Below are 15,524 nucleotides of genomic sequence, written 5' to 3' on the forward strand. Positions count from 1 at the left end.
GGGGACTTCCTGCAGACTTTCCACATTTTCTTGTGCTGAGTAGTTACATAGCTTATGATTACTTTTAATTATGCAAGTAATACCTGTTTATAATGAGTTCACACAAAACAGAGGTATGTAAAGTTAAGAAAAGTCTCCTATCGGGGAACCTGACTGGCTCAGTCAGTGAAGCATCTGCCTTCAGCTCAGGTAATGATCCCAGAGTCCTGCAATCAAGTCCTGAGTCAGGCACCCTGCTTGTTGGGGAGCTTGCTTCTCCCTCTCCGTCTGCCTCTTGCCCCCCATGTTTTCTCTCACTCAAATAAATCAATAAAATCTTTTTTTTTTTTAAGATTTTATTGATTTATTTGACAGAGAGAGAGAGAAAGATCACAAGTAGGCAGAGAGGCAGGCAGAGAGAGGGAGGGGGGAAGCCAGCTCCCTGCTGAGCAGAGAGCCCCATGTGGGGCTCAATCCCAGGACCTTGAGATCATGACCTGAGCCAAAGGCAGAGACTTAACCCACTGAGTCACCTAGGTGCCTCCACTGTTTTGTTTTGTTTTGTTTTTTTAAGAAAATTCCCCTGTCCCTGGAGGGGAGGGAATTGGAAGTTGAGGAAAATGGATGAAGGGGATCAAGAGGTACAAACTTCCAATTATAAAATAAATAAGTCATGGGGTTGTACAAAAAAAAAAAGAGAAAAAGTAAAAAGTCTCCTTTCCTTCCTCATCTCCAACTCCATTTCCCTCAAAGGCGACTAACTACAGTTCACATGTATGAATTCTCAGCAAGACTTGACTTTAGCAAATATAAGTATATCCTTATCCAAAATTTATATAAGGATTTGCATAAGGATGCAATAAGATTTGTGTAAAGGTGTGTTTCTATTATACCCTTACAGAAAATATGCTGTCTTCTATTTGCTAATTTCATATTATATCAGGGACATCTTTCCAAGTGGGTACATTTAGGGTTATTATTTTTTTTTAGTGGTTACATGGAATTTAATTCAGTGGATGTTATGGATGTTTGGATATTTGATGCACGCCTCAGTGGGTGTATGTGCTCCTGGTCCCACAACTATCACATTTTGTTTGTTTCCATTTTTGTGCTATTTTGGAAAATGCAGTAAACATCTTTCCATAGACATGTGTCTTTATATCCCCATTCCAGCATTTCTGTAGGACACATTCCTAGAAGTAGAATTTCTAAGTCATAGGTTAGGAGCATGTTTAAGTTGGAGACATACACAGGAGGAAGTTTTATGCCATCTTTAAGAACATCCAAATACAGGGCGCCTGGGTGGCTCAGTTGTTAAGTGTCTGTCTTGGGCTCAGGTCGTGATCCTGGCGTCCTGGGATCGAGCCCTGCATCGGGCTCCCTGCTCAGCAGGAAGCCTACTTCTCCCTCTTCCCCTCTCCCTGCTTGTGTTCCCTCTCTGGCTGTGTCTCTCTGTCAAATGAATAAATAAAATCTTAGGAAAAAAAAAAAAAAGTATATCCAAATATTCGTCAACATGAGGCTAGAAGGAAGTTCTTTCCTCCCCGATGGCAGTTAATTTGAAGTTGAGGGATATGAATAAGAAGCTTCTAGAGGTGGTTTTTCCTGAATAATACATGATTTCCCTGAAAAGGGATCAGTCAGGATTGCTATATTTTATTAGTAAATTTTCCTTTCAAAGGTACCTTATTTTATCTGAAGTACTTTATCGCAAGAAACTATCTAGAATCACTATCTAGAAACTATCTAGAATCACTTCTTTTAATTGCCCTGTATTTATTATTGAGCCAGAATAGGGACATTTCATTTTTGATGTTTATTAGAATGGTGCTGGAGAAACATCGAAGGGGAAAAAAATTTCTTTATCACTACATCGAACAGTTCTCAGTAACTTTGAAATAACTCTAATATGTGCAACATAAAAATTTCAAAACCTGAAAAAAAGAAGGCAATAATGATGAAAAGACATGAACATAGTGTATAGCCCACTGTAGACCTTGAATGTTGTCTTATAATGCATAGTTCTTACTTCTTCTGGCTGAATTTTTCAATCTAAGTTATACCATTTTAAAATAAATTGATCTCCTTCCTTTTGCTGATGGAACACATAATTAATTTCTACTTTTCAAAAATGAAATGCATTCAGTAAATGTACTAGAAAGAACTGCTTCCTGCTATGAGGCAAACCACTATATGGAGATTAAGAGCTTTGAGTCTGGAAGCAAGCAGACTGGATTTAATCTCAGCCCTGCAAACACACAAGCACCACTACCGTTTATGCAAATTACTTAAATTTGTATTTCAGTTTCCTCATCTGTAAAATGGGGATGGTGATATCACCTAGCTCATTAAGTTTGTGGGGTGTTCATTTTAAGTGCTGACGATATAGGAAATATGCAAGATGCTATAATAATAAGTTATTATTATTATCATTACTATTAATGTTAATGGGGTGTTTCCACGTGTTACTCGTTAGTGAATGGGGAGATCGTTTCATAGGATAATGTTCATCATATTTTAGTGTTGGGACTTTCAATTTCAAGGCATTTTCTTTTTTTTAATTTTAATTTTATTTTTTTTAAAGATTTTATTTATTTATTTGATAGAGATCACAAGTAGTCAGAGAGGCGGGCAGAGAGAGAGGAGGAAGCAGGCTCCCGCGCTGAGCAGAGAGCCCGATGCGGGGCTTGATCCCAGGACCCTGAGATCACGACCCAAGCCAAAGGCAGAGGCTCAACCCACTGAGCCACCCAGGTGCCCCTCAAGGCATTTTCTTACTGGGAAATTTCTTTTCAAAAGTGTATTCCATTTACCCTGATAATATCTGCTCACTGAGAATATCCCAAGTGTGTACAAGTGGTGGTGTCTGTGTATGTTGTGTGTCTGTGATTTAGATAGAAGATTCACAGGAGAAAAAACCCCACACAGGTTTTTAGAGAGATGAGTATATAAAAGGATAGGGTAGAAAAACAAAATGTTTCTAAGAGACTGAGATTATAATTGTGGGTGATTATTTCTTTCTTTTTTTTTTTTTTTTTAAAAGATTTTATTTATTTATCAGAGCGAGAGAGAGAGGGGAAGAGAGCGAGCACAGGCAGACAGAATGGCAGGCAGAGGCAGAGGGAGAAGCAGGCTCCCTGCCGAGCAAGGAGCCCGATGTGGGACTCGATCCCAGGACGCCGGGATCATGACCTGAGCCGAAGGCAGCTGCTCAACCAACTGAGCCACCCAGGCGTCCCGTGGGTGATTATTTCTGATGACATTACATCATACTCAGTCCTAGGCCTAAGATGAAAATCCATTTTTCTTCCATGAATTTTATGAGCTTGTTTAGGATCAAGTTGATTCAAGTATTTTGTTGCCCTTTGAAAAGTCACGTTGTAGACTTTGGTTGCCCTAACCTCTTTTGTTTCCACTTGCAGAGCTCCTATGGATACGGTGACCTGTTCTCTGACACCTGGAAAGCCTTTACAGATTATGACGTTATACATTTGAAAACTTATGATTCCAAAAGGGTAAGGGTATTGGAAATTTTCCTGAAATGTCTGTAAATAACAGTCATTGAAGATGACTTACTCATCAAATAAATATTTAATATGAGCTTCTATTAGCTATTACCATTGATTTCTGACTTCGTAGTTTCTTTTTTTATAACTTTGAGTCAGTCTTAATTATTAACCATGTAGCGTTAAAAAAAAACTTTTCCTTTAGATTTTCCAAAATTATGAGTTTCACTTGAGTGGAGTAGCTTCCTATTCAAAATATTTCAGTGCAAAAAAGAGATGAACTAAAATTTATTTTCTGTAATGATAAGTACTGTTTTGATGTGGTACAAATCGTGTTCCCTTACCTGTATAATCCCTTCATTCTTAGGTATGTTTTAAAGAAGCTGTTTTTTCCTTACTCCCGCGGATGCGATACGGGCTGTTCTATAATACCCCTTTGGTAAGCATCTCTGTTGTTCAAATTTGTATTTATACATTTATTCTCGATAGGCTTTTAAGATTTATTTATTTTAGAGAAAGAGAGAAAGCGCACATATGTGTGCCTTGGGAAGGGCAAAGAGAGAGGGAAAAAGAATCCTTAAGCAGACACCCCATTGAACGTGGGGCTGGATTCAGGGCTTCCCCTAGCAATGTGAGATCATGACCTGACCTGAACGCAAAAGTTGGCCTCTTAACCAGCTGAGTTAACCAGACATCCCTGTTCTTTTTTTCTTTTTTTAAATAAGATTTTATTTATTTATTTGACAGAGATCACAAGTAGGCAGAGAGGCAGGCAGAGAGAGAGGGGGAAGCAGGCTCCCCATTGAGCAGAGAGCCCGATGCGGGACTCGATCCCAGGATCCTGGGATCATGACCTGAGCTGAAGGCAGAGGCTTAACCCACTGAGCCACCCAGGTGCTGCCCAGACATCCCTATTCTTGATAGGTTTTAAGATATCACTTATATATAACTTGCGAACATCTTCAACGCTAATGCACAATTATTCACTGTGATATGAACATTGTCTCGTGTTAGATTTCTGGCTGTCAGAACACAGGCTTATTCCGGGCATTTTCCCAGCATGTGCTTCACAGACTGAATGTCACACAGGAGGGACCCAAGGTAAGGAGTACCTTACAGGTTCTGACATGAGCCTGAGTTTTCACCCCCCAAAAAAATCAGTGCCACCTTTTCAGAAAAAGAATCAAAAGATTCTGGGTTAACAATTTGTCACCTGAAGTGACCCAAAGTCAGATGTCACAAACCTGTGACAGATAAGCTAAGGGACAGTAGAAGTATGTGCTTTTCCCTGTCTTTTCCCACTTTATCTTGTTCTCCCCCAGATCCCTACCTAACCCATAAACCCCTGCCAAAAATTCCACCTAGCCTATTAACCCTAAAGATACAAACATGGTTCTCCAAAGGGACACGTGCACTGGAATGTTTATAGCAGCAATGTCCACAATAGCCAAACTATGGAAAGAACCTAGATGTCCATCAGCAGATGAATGGGTACAGAAGATGTGATATATATACACAATGGAATACTATGCAGGCATCAAAAGAAATGAAATCTTGCCATTTGCGACGATGTGGATGGAACTAGAGGGTATTATGCTGAGCGAAATAAGTCAGAGAAAAACAACTATCGGATGATCTCCCTGATATGAGGAAGTGGAGATGCAACATGGGGGGGTTTGGGGGTAGGAAAAGAATAAATGAAACAAGATGGGATTGGGAGGGAGACAAACCATAAGAGACTCTTAATATAAAACAAACAGGGTGGCAGGGGGGTGGGGGGTAAGGAGAGGGTGGTTGGGTTGTGGACATTGGGGAAGGTATGTGCTATGGTGAGTGCTGTGAAGTGTGTAAGCCTGGCGATTCACAGACCTGTACCCCTGGGGCTAATAATACATTATATGTTTATAAAAAAATTTAAAAATTTAAATTAAAAAAATAATTCCACCCAGCCAGCCAAACAGAAGTGTAATAAATGGGTTTTGTCTTCTGTGGCTAAAGTGGATGCATTTTGGTTTCCTGAGAGAGCTCTGAAGGAATCAGGCTGAAAACATAATCGTCCCCTAAATGTGTCCTCATTGAGTTTCATCTCTTTGTGAAAATCGCATTTTACGTTCTAGCATTCACTCATATGTGCAGGCATATACAGTATGATTTTGCCTTTTCCTTTTGATGACAGGACGGAAAAATCCGAGTCACCATCCTTGCACGGAGCACAGAGTACCGGAAAATACTAAACCAAAACGAGGTTAGTTTTTGGTATGCAATTTTAATATCGTCATATTGAATTTAACTTCCTGTGACTGATGTGCTTAATTTTTTTCACATTGCATTAAATGCTTTGATTTGAAATTATTAGCTTTTAGAAAGCTTTGATGGCTCTGCCCAGTTCACTTATTGGACTTCTCTCCTGGGAGTCAGCAAACCACCGGTTGCCCAAACTAGCTTTGCCTCACCGGAAACATGCATCTGCCCAAGCTCAGGGGGGACAAGGAGGCAGAAATTCAGATTCCTGCCTTTACTGCCACAGATTGCCAAACCAACTAGCAGCAGAAATGCAGGGGTCTCTCTTGAGCGGTGGTTTATGGGGTGTTGTGGCATCCAGGGTCTGAGCTGGAAGAGTCTCCGTTTTTCTCGGGACAGTGAGTCTTAGAAACTATTCACCTCTTAGGTTCTCAAATTCATTTTGATAGCATCGACTTGTACATTATCCTTAAATAAGATCTCCCTGCAAGGACCTGCCTACAACAGCATGGCTGGGAGATGTTCTCACAATAGTGTGGGTGATTGCACAGATCCGTGTTGAGCGCCTGCAATGTCCTGGGCCATATTCTAGGCCCTGGAGCTACAGCACAGGACCAGACAGGTAACGTCCCTGCCTCATGGAGCTTACGCTGTCAAGGTGGGACAGACAAGAAATAAGTAAACAAGTGCCTAAGTAAGGCGATTTCAGGTAGTGGGCGGTGCTACAGAGGAAGTGAAACAAGGGGATGGGTTGGGGCAGGAGATGCAGGAGGAAGAGGGAAGCAGTCAGGTGTTTAAAGACGTGCTGGTGGGAACAGAGCTCAGCCGTGAGCAGCCAACTAAGGAGCCAGCCTCCCTGGCAGAAGCAAATGGCCTGTGGTATCCGGAGCTTTTGGTGCTCCAGGAATGGAGAGGTCTCCAGCATGACTGGCACAGTGGAAGAGGTGAGGGGGACCCCACAAAAGGTCAGAGAAGGTCAGGCAGGGTGTGAGGAGGTCCCATATCTCATCAGCCTCAGAGGCCCCGGTGAGAAGATGGGCAGGTTTTATTCTGATGGGAGGGAAGCCTTTGGGGAGTTTTCAGCAGGGTGTGGCAGGCAGAATCCACCAACCGAAGTCTCCCTCCTAATCCCTGGAACCCAGGACTAGGTTAGGTTATGTGGCAAAGTAATCCCTGGAACCCAGGACTAGGTTAGGTTATGTGGCAAAGGGACACTAACCTTGCAGGTCAAATTAAGGTTGCTCATCAGCTGGCCTGAAAATGGGGAGATTAACCTGGATGATCCAGGAGGGCCCGATGGAATCACCAAAGGGCCTTAAGCCATCCCCACCAGAGAACTCTGGCCTCTGCCTGGAAAGCCTTTGCTTGGCTGGATTCTTCTCACTGACCGTATCTCCATTGAGCACCTCCTGGAAATTGGAAGAGGAAGGCAGAATCCAGGAAGGAAATATGAGGATAGAAACAGGGCCAGAGAGAGGCCGTGTTCCTGGCTTTGAAGATGGGGGAAGGGCCCCGAGGCAAGGAATGCGATGGCTTCTAGAAGCTGGAAAAGGATTCTCCCCTCGAGCCCCCCGAAGGAGCACAGCCCTGTGGACAGCTGTCTGTCTTGCCGTTGGGACTGCTGACCTGCAGAGCAGTGAGAGGGTCCATTGCATTCTTCTGAGCTTGGACTCTGGTAATTTGTTCCAGCAGCTCATTGAAAATGGATACACAGGAGGAGACGTGAACTGGCTTATTTATTTATTTGTTACACACTCTGGCTACAAGCGTGGGAGCAGTGGGATTCACATTCACGCAGAGTTGCCGCTGTGGCGTCGGTGAGCGTTTGGGTGGAGGTGGAAGTAAATGGCTTCAAGGTCGGTCTCAGAGACAGGGTCTAGGACTCTTCTGTCGGAATATGCAGGTGCCTGTGGGGTCAGGCCGGGGAAGGTGCTGGGAGTCAGAGCTGAACTCCCGGGCTTTTAGCTTGAGCAGGTCGGTTGGAATTGAGAGGGAAGAAGTTCAGTAGGAGGGGACTGGAGGCAGGTTTGTGGGTAAAATGTTTTACGCAGATTAATTTGGATGCGTAACAGGCAGATCAAAATTATGTAATTAGTGTCTTGAGATACATATGGATTAGGGAGGACATGAGCATATGGTGTAATGAGACACTGATTGGAAGCTGTGGGTGGAAGAATGAGCAGGGGTGTGTGTATGTGTGTGTGTGTGTGTGTGTGTAAGAATGAGCAAGGGTGTGTGTATGTGTGTGTGTGTGTGTGTGTGTGTGTTTTAAAAACCTGGAAATAAAAATGTATCTAGTGATGCAGTGCTTGGGTAGACGGACCGGCAGATCACGAGTGTATATTGGCGGACGTAATACAGACCCAGTGCTAGTTATGGGCCAAGCGTGTTACTGTGTGCTCCCCCTGCATGTTCTCCAAAGCTCCCAGCAAACCCATGAGATTCTTATTTTATTATTACTTTCTGTTTTAGACAAGAACATGCAGGCTTAGAGGTTACAGAACATGCTTCAGGTCACCGAGCGAGGGAGCAGATGAATGGGGGGCGAGCTGAGATCATTAGGGTCTGAGGCTGCTGCTTTTTTTTTTTTTTTAAAGTCATCAGTTTTTATTTTATTTTATTTTTTTAAAAGATTTTTTAATTTATTTATGTGACAGACAAAGATCACAAGTAGGCAGAGAGGCAGGCAGAGAGAGAGAGAGAGGAGGAAGCAGGTTCCCTGCTGAGCAGAGAACCCAGTGGTGAGAACCCAGGACTCTGGGATCGTGACCTGAGCTGAAGGCAGAGGCTTTAACCCACTGAGCCACCCAGACACCCCCTGAGGCTGCTTCTTAAGCAGAGAGCTCTACTGCCCCAACACGAGCGAATGTGAGAGGACGCTGACCCGCCTCGGCTCCCCGTCCATCGGGACGGCTGGCCAAGGAGCAGCATCAAACCCTGGCAAGTGGTCCAGCGCGAAGGGGTAACACCAGTGGGGACCGCAGCATAGCCAGCGACATGTTCACCTTTGGTCCCACGGACTATGCAAACCATGTTGCCTGCAGGGGGTACTTGGCAGTTCGGATCTGAACTCTAAGCCAAAGAGCACCCACTGGCTGCTTTTCTCCCAGTGACTGGAACAGGTAACTACCCAGGAGAGAAGAAAGGCCCTTTGAGTCTACCCTGATTCGTGAATAGATCATAAAACCCATGAACCCTGGGGGGCTCATTCAGTAAAGAGGCTGCCTTGGCTCAGGTCATGATCTCAGAGTCCTGGGATCGAGTCCCACATCGGGCTCCCTGCTCAGCGGGGAGTCTCCCTCTCCCTCTCCCTCTGTCCCTCCTACTGCTTGTGTTTTCTCTCCCTCTCTCAGATGAATGAATAAAATCTTTAAAATCACAAAATCCAGATGCTCTCGTCAAATGCCAGTTCCTGCAATCCTGCCCAACCTCTGGGGTGCGTGATCATGTCCAGGGGCTGCGGCCACCTCCACGGTGTGACGAGAAACTGTAAAAACAAGCAACAAACAAATAAACAAAAGCCTGTTTGTTCAAGGACCCTCTGAGACGAGATTCTTTTTTACGCGGCCTCATCTCGTTACAAGACCAGGGCTCGCGCGAGCCCACGGATTAATTCACTTCCGGAAAATGGAATTCCAACCTATCCTCACTCCTGCAACTCCCTGACATAAGCAGTATGTTCAGGGGACCCAGGGGCTGTCTAGAGAGAGAAACTTCCATTCCGTGACTGTGTATGTGTGTAACGGGGAAGGGGATTGGATGTAAGTCCCTGCCTGTTGCTTTTTCCACGGCATTGCCTAAAAACACAGGTTCCAGGGTCAGAGGACCTAGATTTAATTTTGGCTCTGCCCTTTGCTAGCTGCAAGATCCTGGGAAAGTTCCTTAACATCTCTAGGCCTCCATTGTATCATTTAAAAATAGGCGTACGGTGGCAGGGTAGGGGGCGGGGGGAGCCTGGGTGATTCAGTCGGTTAAGTGTCTGACTCTTAGTTTCAGGCCTAGATGATCTCATGATCTCAGGGTTGTGAGATCAAGGCCTGTGTAGGGCTCCCCAGTCTCAATGCAGTCCGCTGGAGATTCCCTTCCCCTCCGTCGCCCTCTACCCCTCTCCTCATTCACATGTGTGGCACTCTCCCTCTCTCAAATAGATAAATAAATAAACTATTTTTAGGGACGCCTGGGTGGCTCAGTTGGTTGGACGACTGCCTTCGGCTCAGGGCGTGATCCTGGAGTCCCGGGATCGAGTCCCACATCAGGCTCCCAGCTCCATGGGGAGTCTGCTTCGCTCTCTGACCTTCTCCTCGCTCGTGCTCTCTCTCACTGTCTCTCTCTCTCAAATAAATAAATAAAATCTTTAAAAAAAAAAAAAATAAAATAAACTATTTTTAAAAAAAAACGGTAGGTATACGGGGGTGCCTGAGGCTGGCTCGGTCAGAGGAGCATGTGACTCTTGATCTTGGGATCGTGAGTTCAAGGCCCGCATTGGGTGTGGAGATTACTTTAAAAAATAGGTGTAGGGATAAAAATAATATGTATATAAAAAATAAAAAATTAAAAAAAAATAGGTGTAAAATAATATTTACTTGGTATGAGACATGTATGAGGATTCGGTGACCAACACCTCAAGCACTGAGCATTGCCAACACAGCTGAAGTGACACTTTTGTTACCGTCGCTGTTGTAGAAGCACACACCACAGGCAACAGGATACAAGAGCGAACATTTCCGAATAGCCATGATCCACCATGTTGGGACACAGAGAACCATGCTGTATTTCTGCTACTAGGTTAACTGTGCTTTGTTACTTTCTGTTTACTGAGAGAATAATTGTCTTTCTGTGCAGATTTTCTGCCAAAAATTCATTGTTTTCAGAAGATAAGGCCAAAAGCACAAGTAGTTTGTCTGAAATGAGATAAAGGATAGGGAGAAACTCCTAACCTAAAGCCAGGAACAAAGTAGGTGCCCCGTCTAGGTTGAAAAATTGCAGGACTAACTAGCAAGTAGTAATAGTAGCAGCTAACACGTAGTGGGAGGTGAGCATTTCCCTCCCATGAATTTTCTTCTTTCAGCCTTCATGACAACCAAACCCAGCGTGGTGGGATTTTATGGAGATGATGTGACCGAGGGGTGATATCTGCATTAGAACTCAGTTAAAGGTTAAGAAAATAGACCTGAGTGATAGGTAACACCCGAAAATATTATGTATGAAAATAAGACCTTTTAGGACTCAAAGGAAAATAAAACAGAAGAGAAGGAAGCAAAAGACACTCTAAGTGTTTTTTTTTTTTTCCCTCCTAGCTGGTAAAGGCACTGAAAACAGTGTCTACGTTCGAGGTACAGATTGTCGATTACAAATATAAGTAAGTAATATCCCACTCCTGGGCAGGCGCTGTTGTCTTTGGCTTGGATGTGTTAATGGGGCATCAGAGGGTTTTTCTGATGGGAGCTGTTGGTGCTGATAGAGCGGGAGAGGCAGGCAGACGCCTCCGTGAGTGATGTGAGCGGGAGGGCACCCTGGGCGCGCAGGGTCGCTTTCTCCTCAGCGGTGTGGGGTCTGAAGTTTCGACACCATCTAATTGTTCAAGAGACGTGGCAAGCCAGATTTCTTTTTCTGAATTAACATTTTCATTTGAAATTTCTGAATTTTTACAATACTGTTTTTTTTTTTTAAGATTTTATTTATTTATTTGACAGAGATCACAAGCAGGCAGAGAGATAGGCAGAGAGAGGTGGGGGAGGCAGGCTCCCCGCCGAGCAGGGAGCCCGATCCAGGACTCCATCCCAGGACCCTGAGATCATGACCTGAGCCTAAGGCAGATAGATGCTTAACCCACTGAGCCACCCAGGTGCCCCAAAATTTCTGAATTTTAAAAGGTGGCAAAAAACAACAACAAAAAAAGGTGGGGGTGCGTCAGAGTGGTGCAGTCTGTTAAGTGTCCGACTCTTGGTTTCAGCTCAGGTCGTGAGCTCAGGGACCCTAGATGAAGCCTTATATTGGGCTCCACACTCTACCCAGGGTCTGCTTTGGGATTCTTTCTCTCCTCTTCCTCTGTCCTTCCCCCACACTCACGCTATCTCCCTCTCTCAAAAATAAATAAATCTTAAACACACACACACACACACACACAGTTGGCAACTAATTCTGAATTTTAAAAAAAATGTTAAAATGTTCCTGGCCTAATTTGTCCTGCTAGATGCTGGGTCTCCACAGTTGGCCTAAAATTAGTTCTGTGGGAATAATTTGAGGGTCAGAGAGAAACATGATGTTTCTAAAAATATTACAGAGTATTTACATTTCTTTTAAAGCTCCAACATAAGCAAAAGGCTTAGAAAGACAGAATATGCCTAACATTTGCTGTCAAGGTAAGCCCTGTGGATATAAAAACCATAATGCTGTAACGTAGCGCCTGTTCCTGGTTGAAGAAGTCAAGCAGTGTGGAGAAAAGCCCAGAAGGAAAGGTGAAGACTTTTCCGTCCTTTGCTTTCTCACCTACAACATTGTCTTGTTTTCCGAATTTAACACTACAAACAGTGTCTATGTTAAAAAAGAAAAAGTAGCCACATACCAGCATATGGGTCTCTGTTACTGATAAGTTAGAACTTAACAGTAAGAAGGGCATCGTCTGACTGGCTCAGTCCGCAGACCCTGTGACTCTATCTAAGGTTGTGAGTTCGAGCCCCATATTGGGGGTGTAGCCTACTTTAAAACCAAAAAAAACAACTTAACAGTAAGCAGGGGAGTTTCCACACCTTCTTCATCATGCAGCCGTTCATTTATACAATAAATCTTTACCATGTACCTGCCAGCTGGTCACAAGCTCTGAGAGAGAATCCAGTTATGGAGGATGGCCTGGCTCTGGTCTTGAGGACCCCAGACCCAGAATACAAATAAATAGCAGTCATAAGAACAGTTACCACTTGTTGGGACTTACGCTTATGCTTTATCTCATCTCACTCTTCCCACAGTCTTAGGAGGGTGGCAAACTATTCCTGTCTCACGGATTACACGGTGCAATGGTGGCTACCATCATTGCCTCAGGAAAACACGGAGGAAGAAGAGGGCCCGAGGTCAGGCTGACACAACTGGGGAGGGCACCTTGGACGCTCTGGCCTTGACTGGCCTTTAGGATCTATAGGTGTTTTTCAGATGAAGGAGGAGTGACAATAAATTCATGCCAGTCTGAGGGACCCGTTACTAATAGAGTACATGGAGCTTTGCTTCCTTATCCTCAGACTCTGGGGTTCTAGCCACCTGGGCACATACTCCTCCTTCCCCCGGCATCAGCTGGCATTCCTGGAGAAACCAAGGCACATGCACCTCTTGTGAGACATGCACATGGTGCCCTCTGACTTCCTTTTGAAGCTCTTTAAAGAGGAGGAGCTGGGGGGGGTGCCTGGGTGTCTCAGTCGGTTAGGTGTCTGACTTGACTTCAGCTCATGTCACGATCTCAGGTGGTGAGATCGAGCCCCATTCCGGGCTCTGCGCTCAGCCTGGAGTCTGCTTGTTCCTTTTCCTCTGCACCCCCCTACAACTCACTCATTCTCTCTCTTTCTCTTTTTCTCTCAAGCAAATAAATAAATAGAATCTTTAAAAAAATAAAATAAAGATGAGAAGCTGGAGATTCTCATTCTCTTCTTAAATCCCAAAAAATCTTGGTCATTTTTTTTTCCCTTTGGGTAAGCTGGACTGGAAGATCTAAGCCCACTGTGTGTGTTCAGAGGATTATACTTAGTCTGGTGTTTCTTGCCAGCCTATTTCAATGGACTTTTTGGCACTGACTTTGCATTCAGAGTTGGCATGTTTTTTAGGGTCTTGAATTCGGAGGGCACTTTTATGATCTTAATGTGCATAAAATTAGTTTGTCGCAAAGGCAGGACAATGCCTTGGTGGTGTCTGAACTAATTTTAGGTGTACCCAGATGGCACTGAATAAACTTCAGTCACACAAGGAGAATTTATTTTATTAAAAAAGAATCTAGGGATGCCTGGGTGGCTCAGTCAGTTAAGCCGATACCTTCGGCTCAGGTCATGATCCCAGGGTCCTGGGATCGAGTCCTGCACCGGGCTCCCTGCCCAGTGGGGAGCCTGCTTGTCTCTGCACCTCTGCCTGCCACTCAACCTGCTTGTGTGTGTGAACACACACTCTCTCTCTCTCTGACAAATAAATAAATAAAATCTTTATAAAAAATGTTTTAAAGTGAAAAAAAAAAAAACCCATTATTATCTTAAGGAAGTTGTTTTTAGTCTGATGCTAGTATAGCACAACATCTCTTTAGTGCCTAATTTCCCCGTTTCATAAAGAGTAGGCTTCCGGCTCAGAGCTTTGCCTTGCTGTGGGCTCTGCCTAGATCTGAATCTTTTTCCTTTGATTATGTCTGCTTTTACTGTTTGGTTTAACCCATGTTACTGGTTTTTCATTTAAGAGAGTTCTAAAAGTTCCCTTCTAAAATAAATGCATTTAGGGGCACCTGGCTGGGTAGAGCTTGGAACGGTTGATCTCAGGGTCGTGAGTTTAGGCCCCACATTGTAGAGAGATTACTTTTAAAAAATGAAATATTAAAATGCATTCAAGTTTTTAAAAAAGTGAGCGTACTTAGAAAACAATGTTGAATTATTAAATTATTAAGTTATTGGGGCGCCTGAGTAGCTCAGTGGGTTAAAGCCTCTGCCTTCGGCTCAGGTCATGATCTCAGGGTCCTGGAATTGAGCCCTGCATCAGGCTCTCTGCTCGGCGGGGAGCCTGCTTCCTCCTCTCTCTCTGCCTGCCTCTCTGCCTACTTGTGATCTCTGAGTGTCAAATAAATAAAAATAAAAATCTTTAAAAAAATTATTAAGTTATTAATTACTGGAGTAGGCTTGAAATTGGCAAAACGCCATCATGGAATGGGATTTAAATTGGGAAATGCACTTGTATAAATATTGTTACTATGCGTCATGAGCTAAGTCATCTTAACAGTTTCTCTCTTCTCCCCACCTGTCTTTTGTTGTTCTGTATGCTTGCAGGGAACTTGGGTTTTTGGATCAGCTAAGGATCACTCATAACACGGACATATTTATTGGAATGCATGGAGCTGGTCTTACCCATTTACTTTTCCTTCCAGACTGGGCTGCTGTATTTGAACTGTAAGTGTTTGGAGACAGCTTTCTATTGGGTGAATAATGCTTTTAATGCATGCCGAGATGGTCCTTCAGACCTTCAAAAGGTGTGACATTTAACTCTTTACAGGAAAGGCCCATCATATAGGCTTCTAGAAAGAAAAGAGACCTCAAGTTAATGCGAAGACACCATTTACTTAGCAAGCAAATTCCGCTTTCTCCCTCCATCTCGTGATGACGTGGGAGATGTGAGTCTGTGACTTCCGTCCTCAAAGCTCGTTCCTGTGGGCCTCTTGGGCGGTGATCATCTCTCTGCCCTCTGTGTCGTTATTGTGGTAAAATGCAGCCCGTATGTTGCATAGCTGTGCTCATGGCAGCCCTGTTCCCAGTAGCCACCTGCATGTCCATCGGCAGATGAATGGGTTCCACAGACCGTGAAGTGTGGGTCTATCTGCATACCTCTGCCTCAGCCAGCCCTAAGAAAGGAGGGGATCCTGTCACAGGCCACAACGTGGACGAACCCCGAGGACATTATGTTAAGTGGGATCAGCGAGTCACGAAAGGACACACACTGTGTGATGTCATGCATATGAGCTACCCGGACGAGTGCGGTTCATAGAGACGGAGCCTGGAACGGGGGTTGCCAGGGGTGCAGGGCAGAGAGGGAAGTGAAGAGTTCATGTTGCCTGGAAGTGAGTTTCCG

General features: G+C 44.2%; 1 protein-coding gene across 1 annotated transcript in view; it reads left to right on the plus strand.

The window, feature by feature from the left end:
- Positions 1–15,524, plus strand: part of EOGT (EGF domain specific O-linked N-acetylglucosamine transferase) — a 37,589-nt gene that overhangs the window by 19,611 nt on the left and 2,454 nt on the right. The window contains exons 10-15 of the mRNA XM_044253196.1: positions 3,402–3,494; positions 3,853–3,924; positions 4,500–4,586; positions 5,662–5,730; positions 11,024–11,085; positions 14,729–14,848. Of these exons, the coding sequence (XP_044109131.1) occupies positions 3,402–3,494; positions 3,853–3,924; positions 4,500–4,586; positions 5,662–5,730; positions 11,024–11,085; positions 14,729–14,848 (503 nt within the window). The remainder of the gene's footprint in view (positions 1–3,401; positions 3,495–3,852; positions 3,925–4,499; positions 4,587–5,661; positions 5,731–11,023; positions 11,086–14,728; positions 14,849–15,524) is intronic.

The sequence above is a fragment of the Neovison vison genome, chromosome 6 (assembly GCF_020171115.1).
Source record: "Neovison vison isolate M4711 chromosome 6, ASM_NN_V1, whole genome shotgun sequence".
Taxonomy (NCBI): Eukaryota; Metazoa; Chordata; class Mammalia; order Carnivora; family Mustelidae; genus Neogale; species Neogale vison.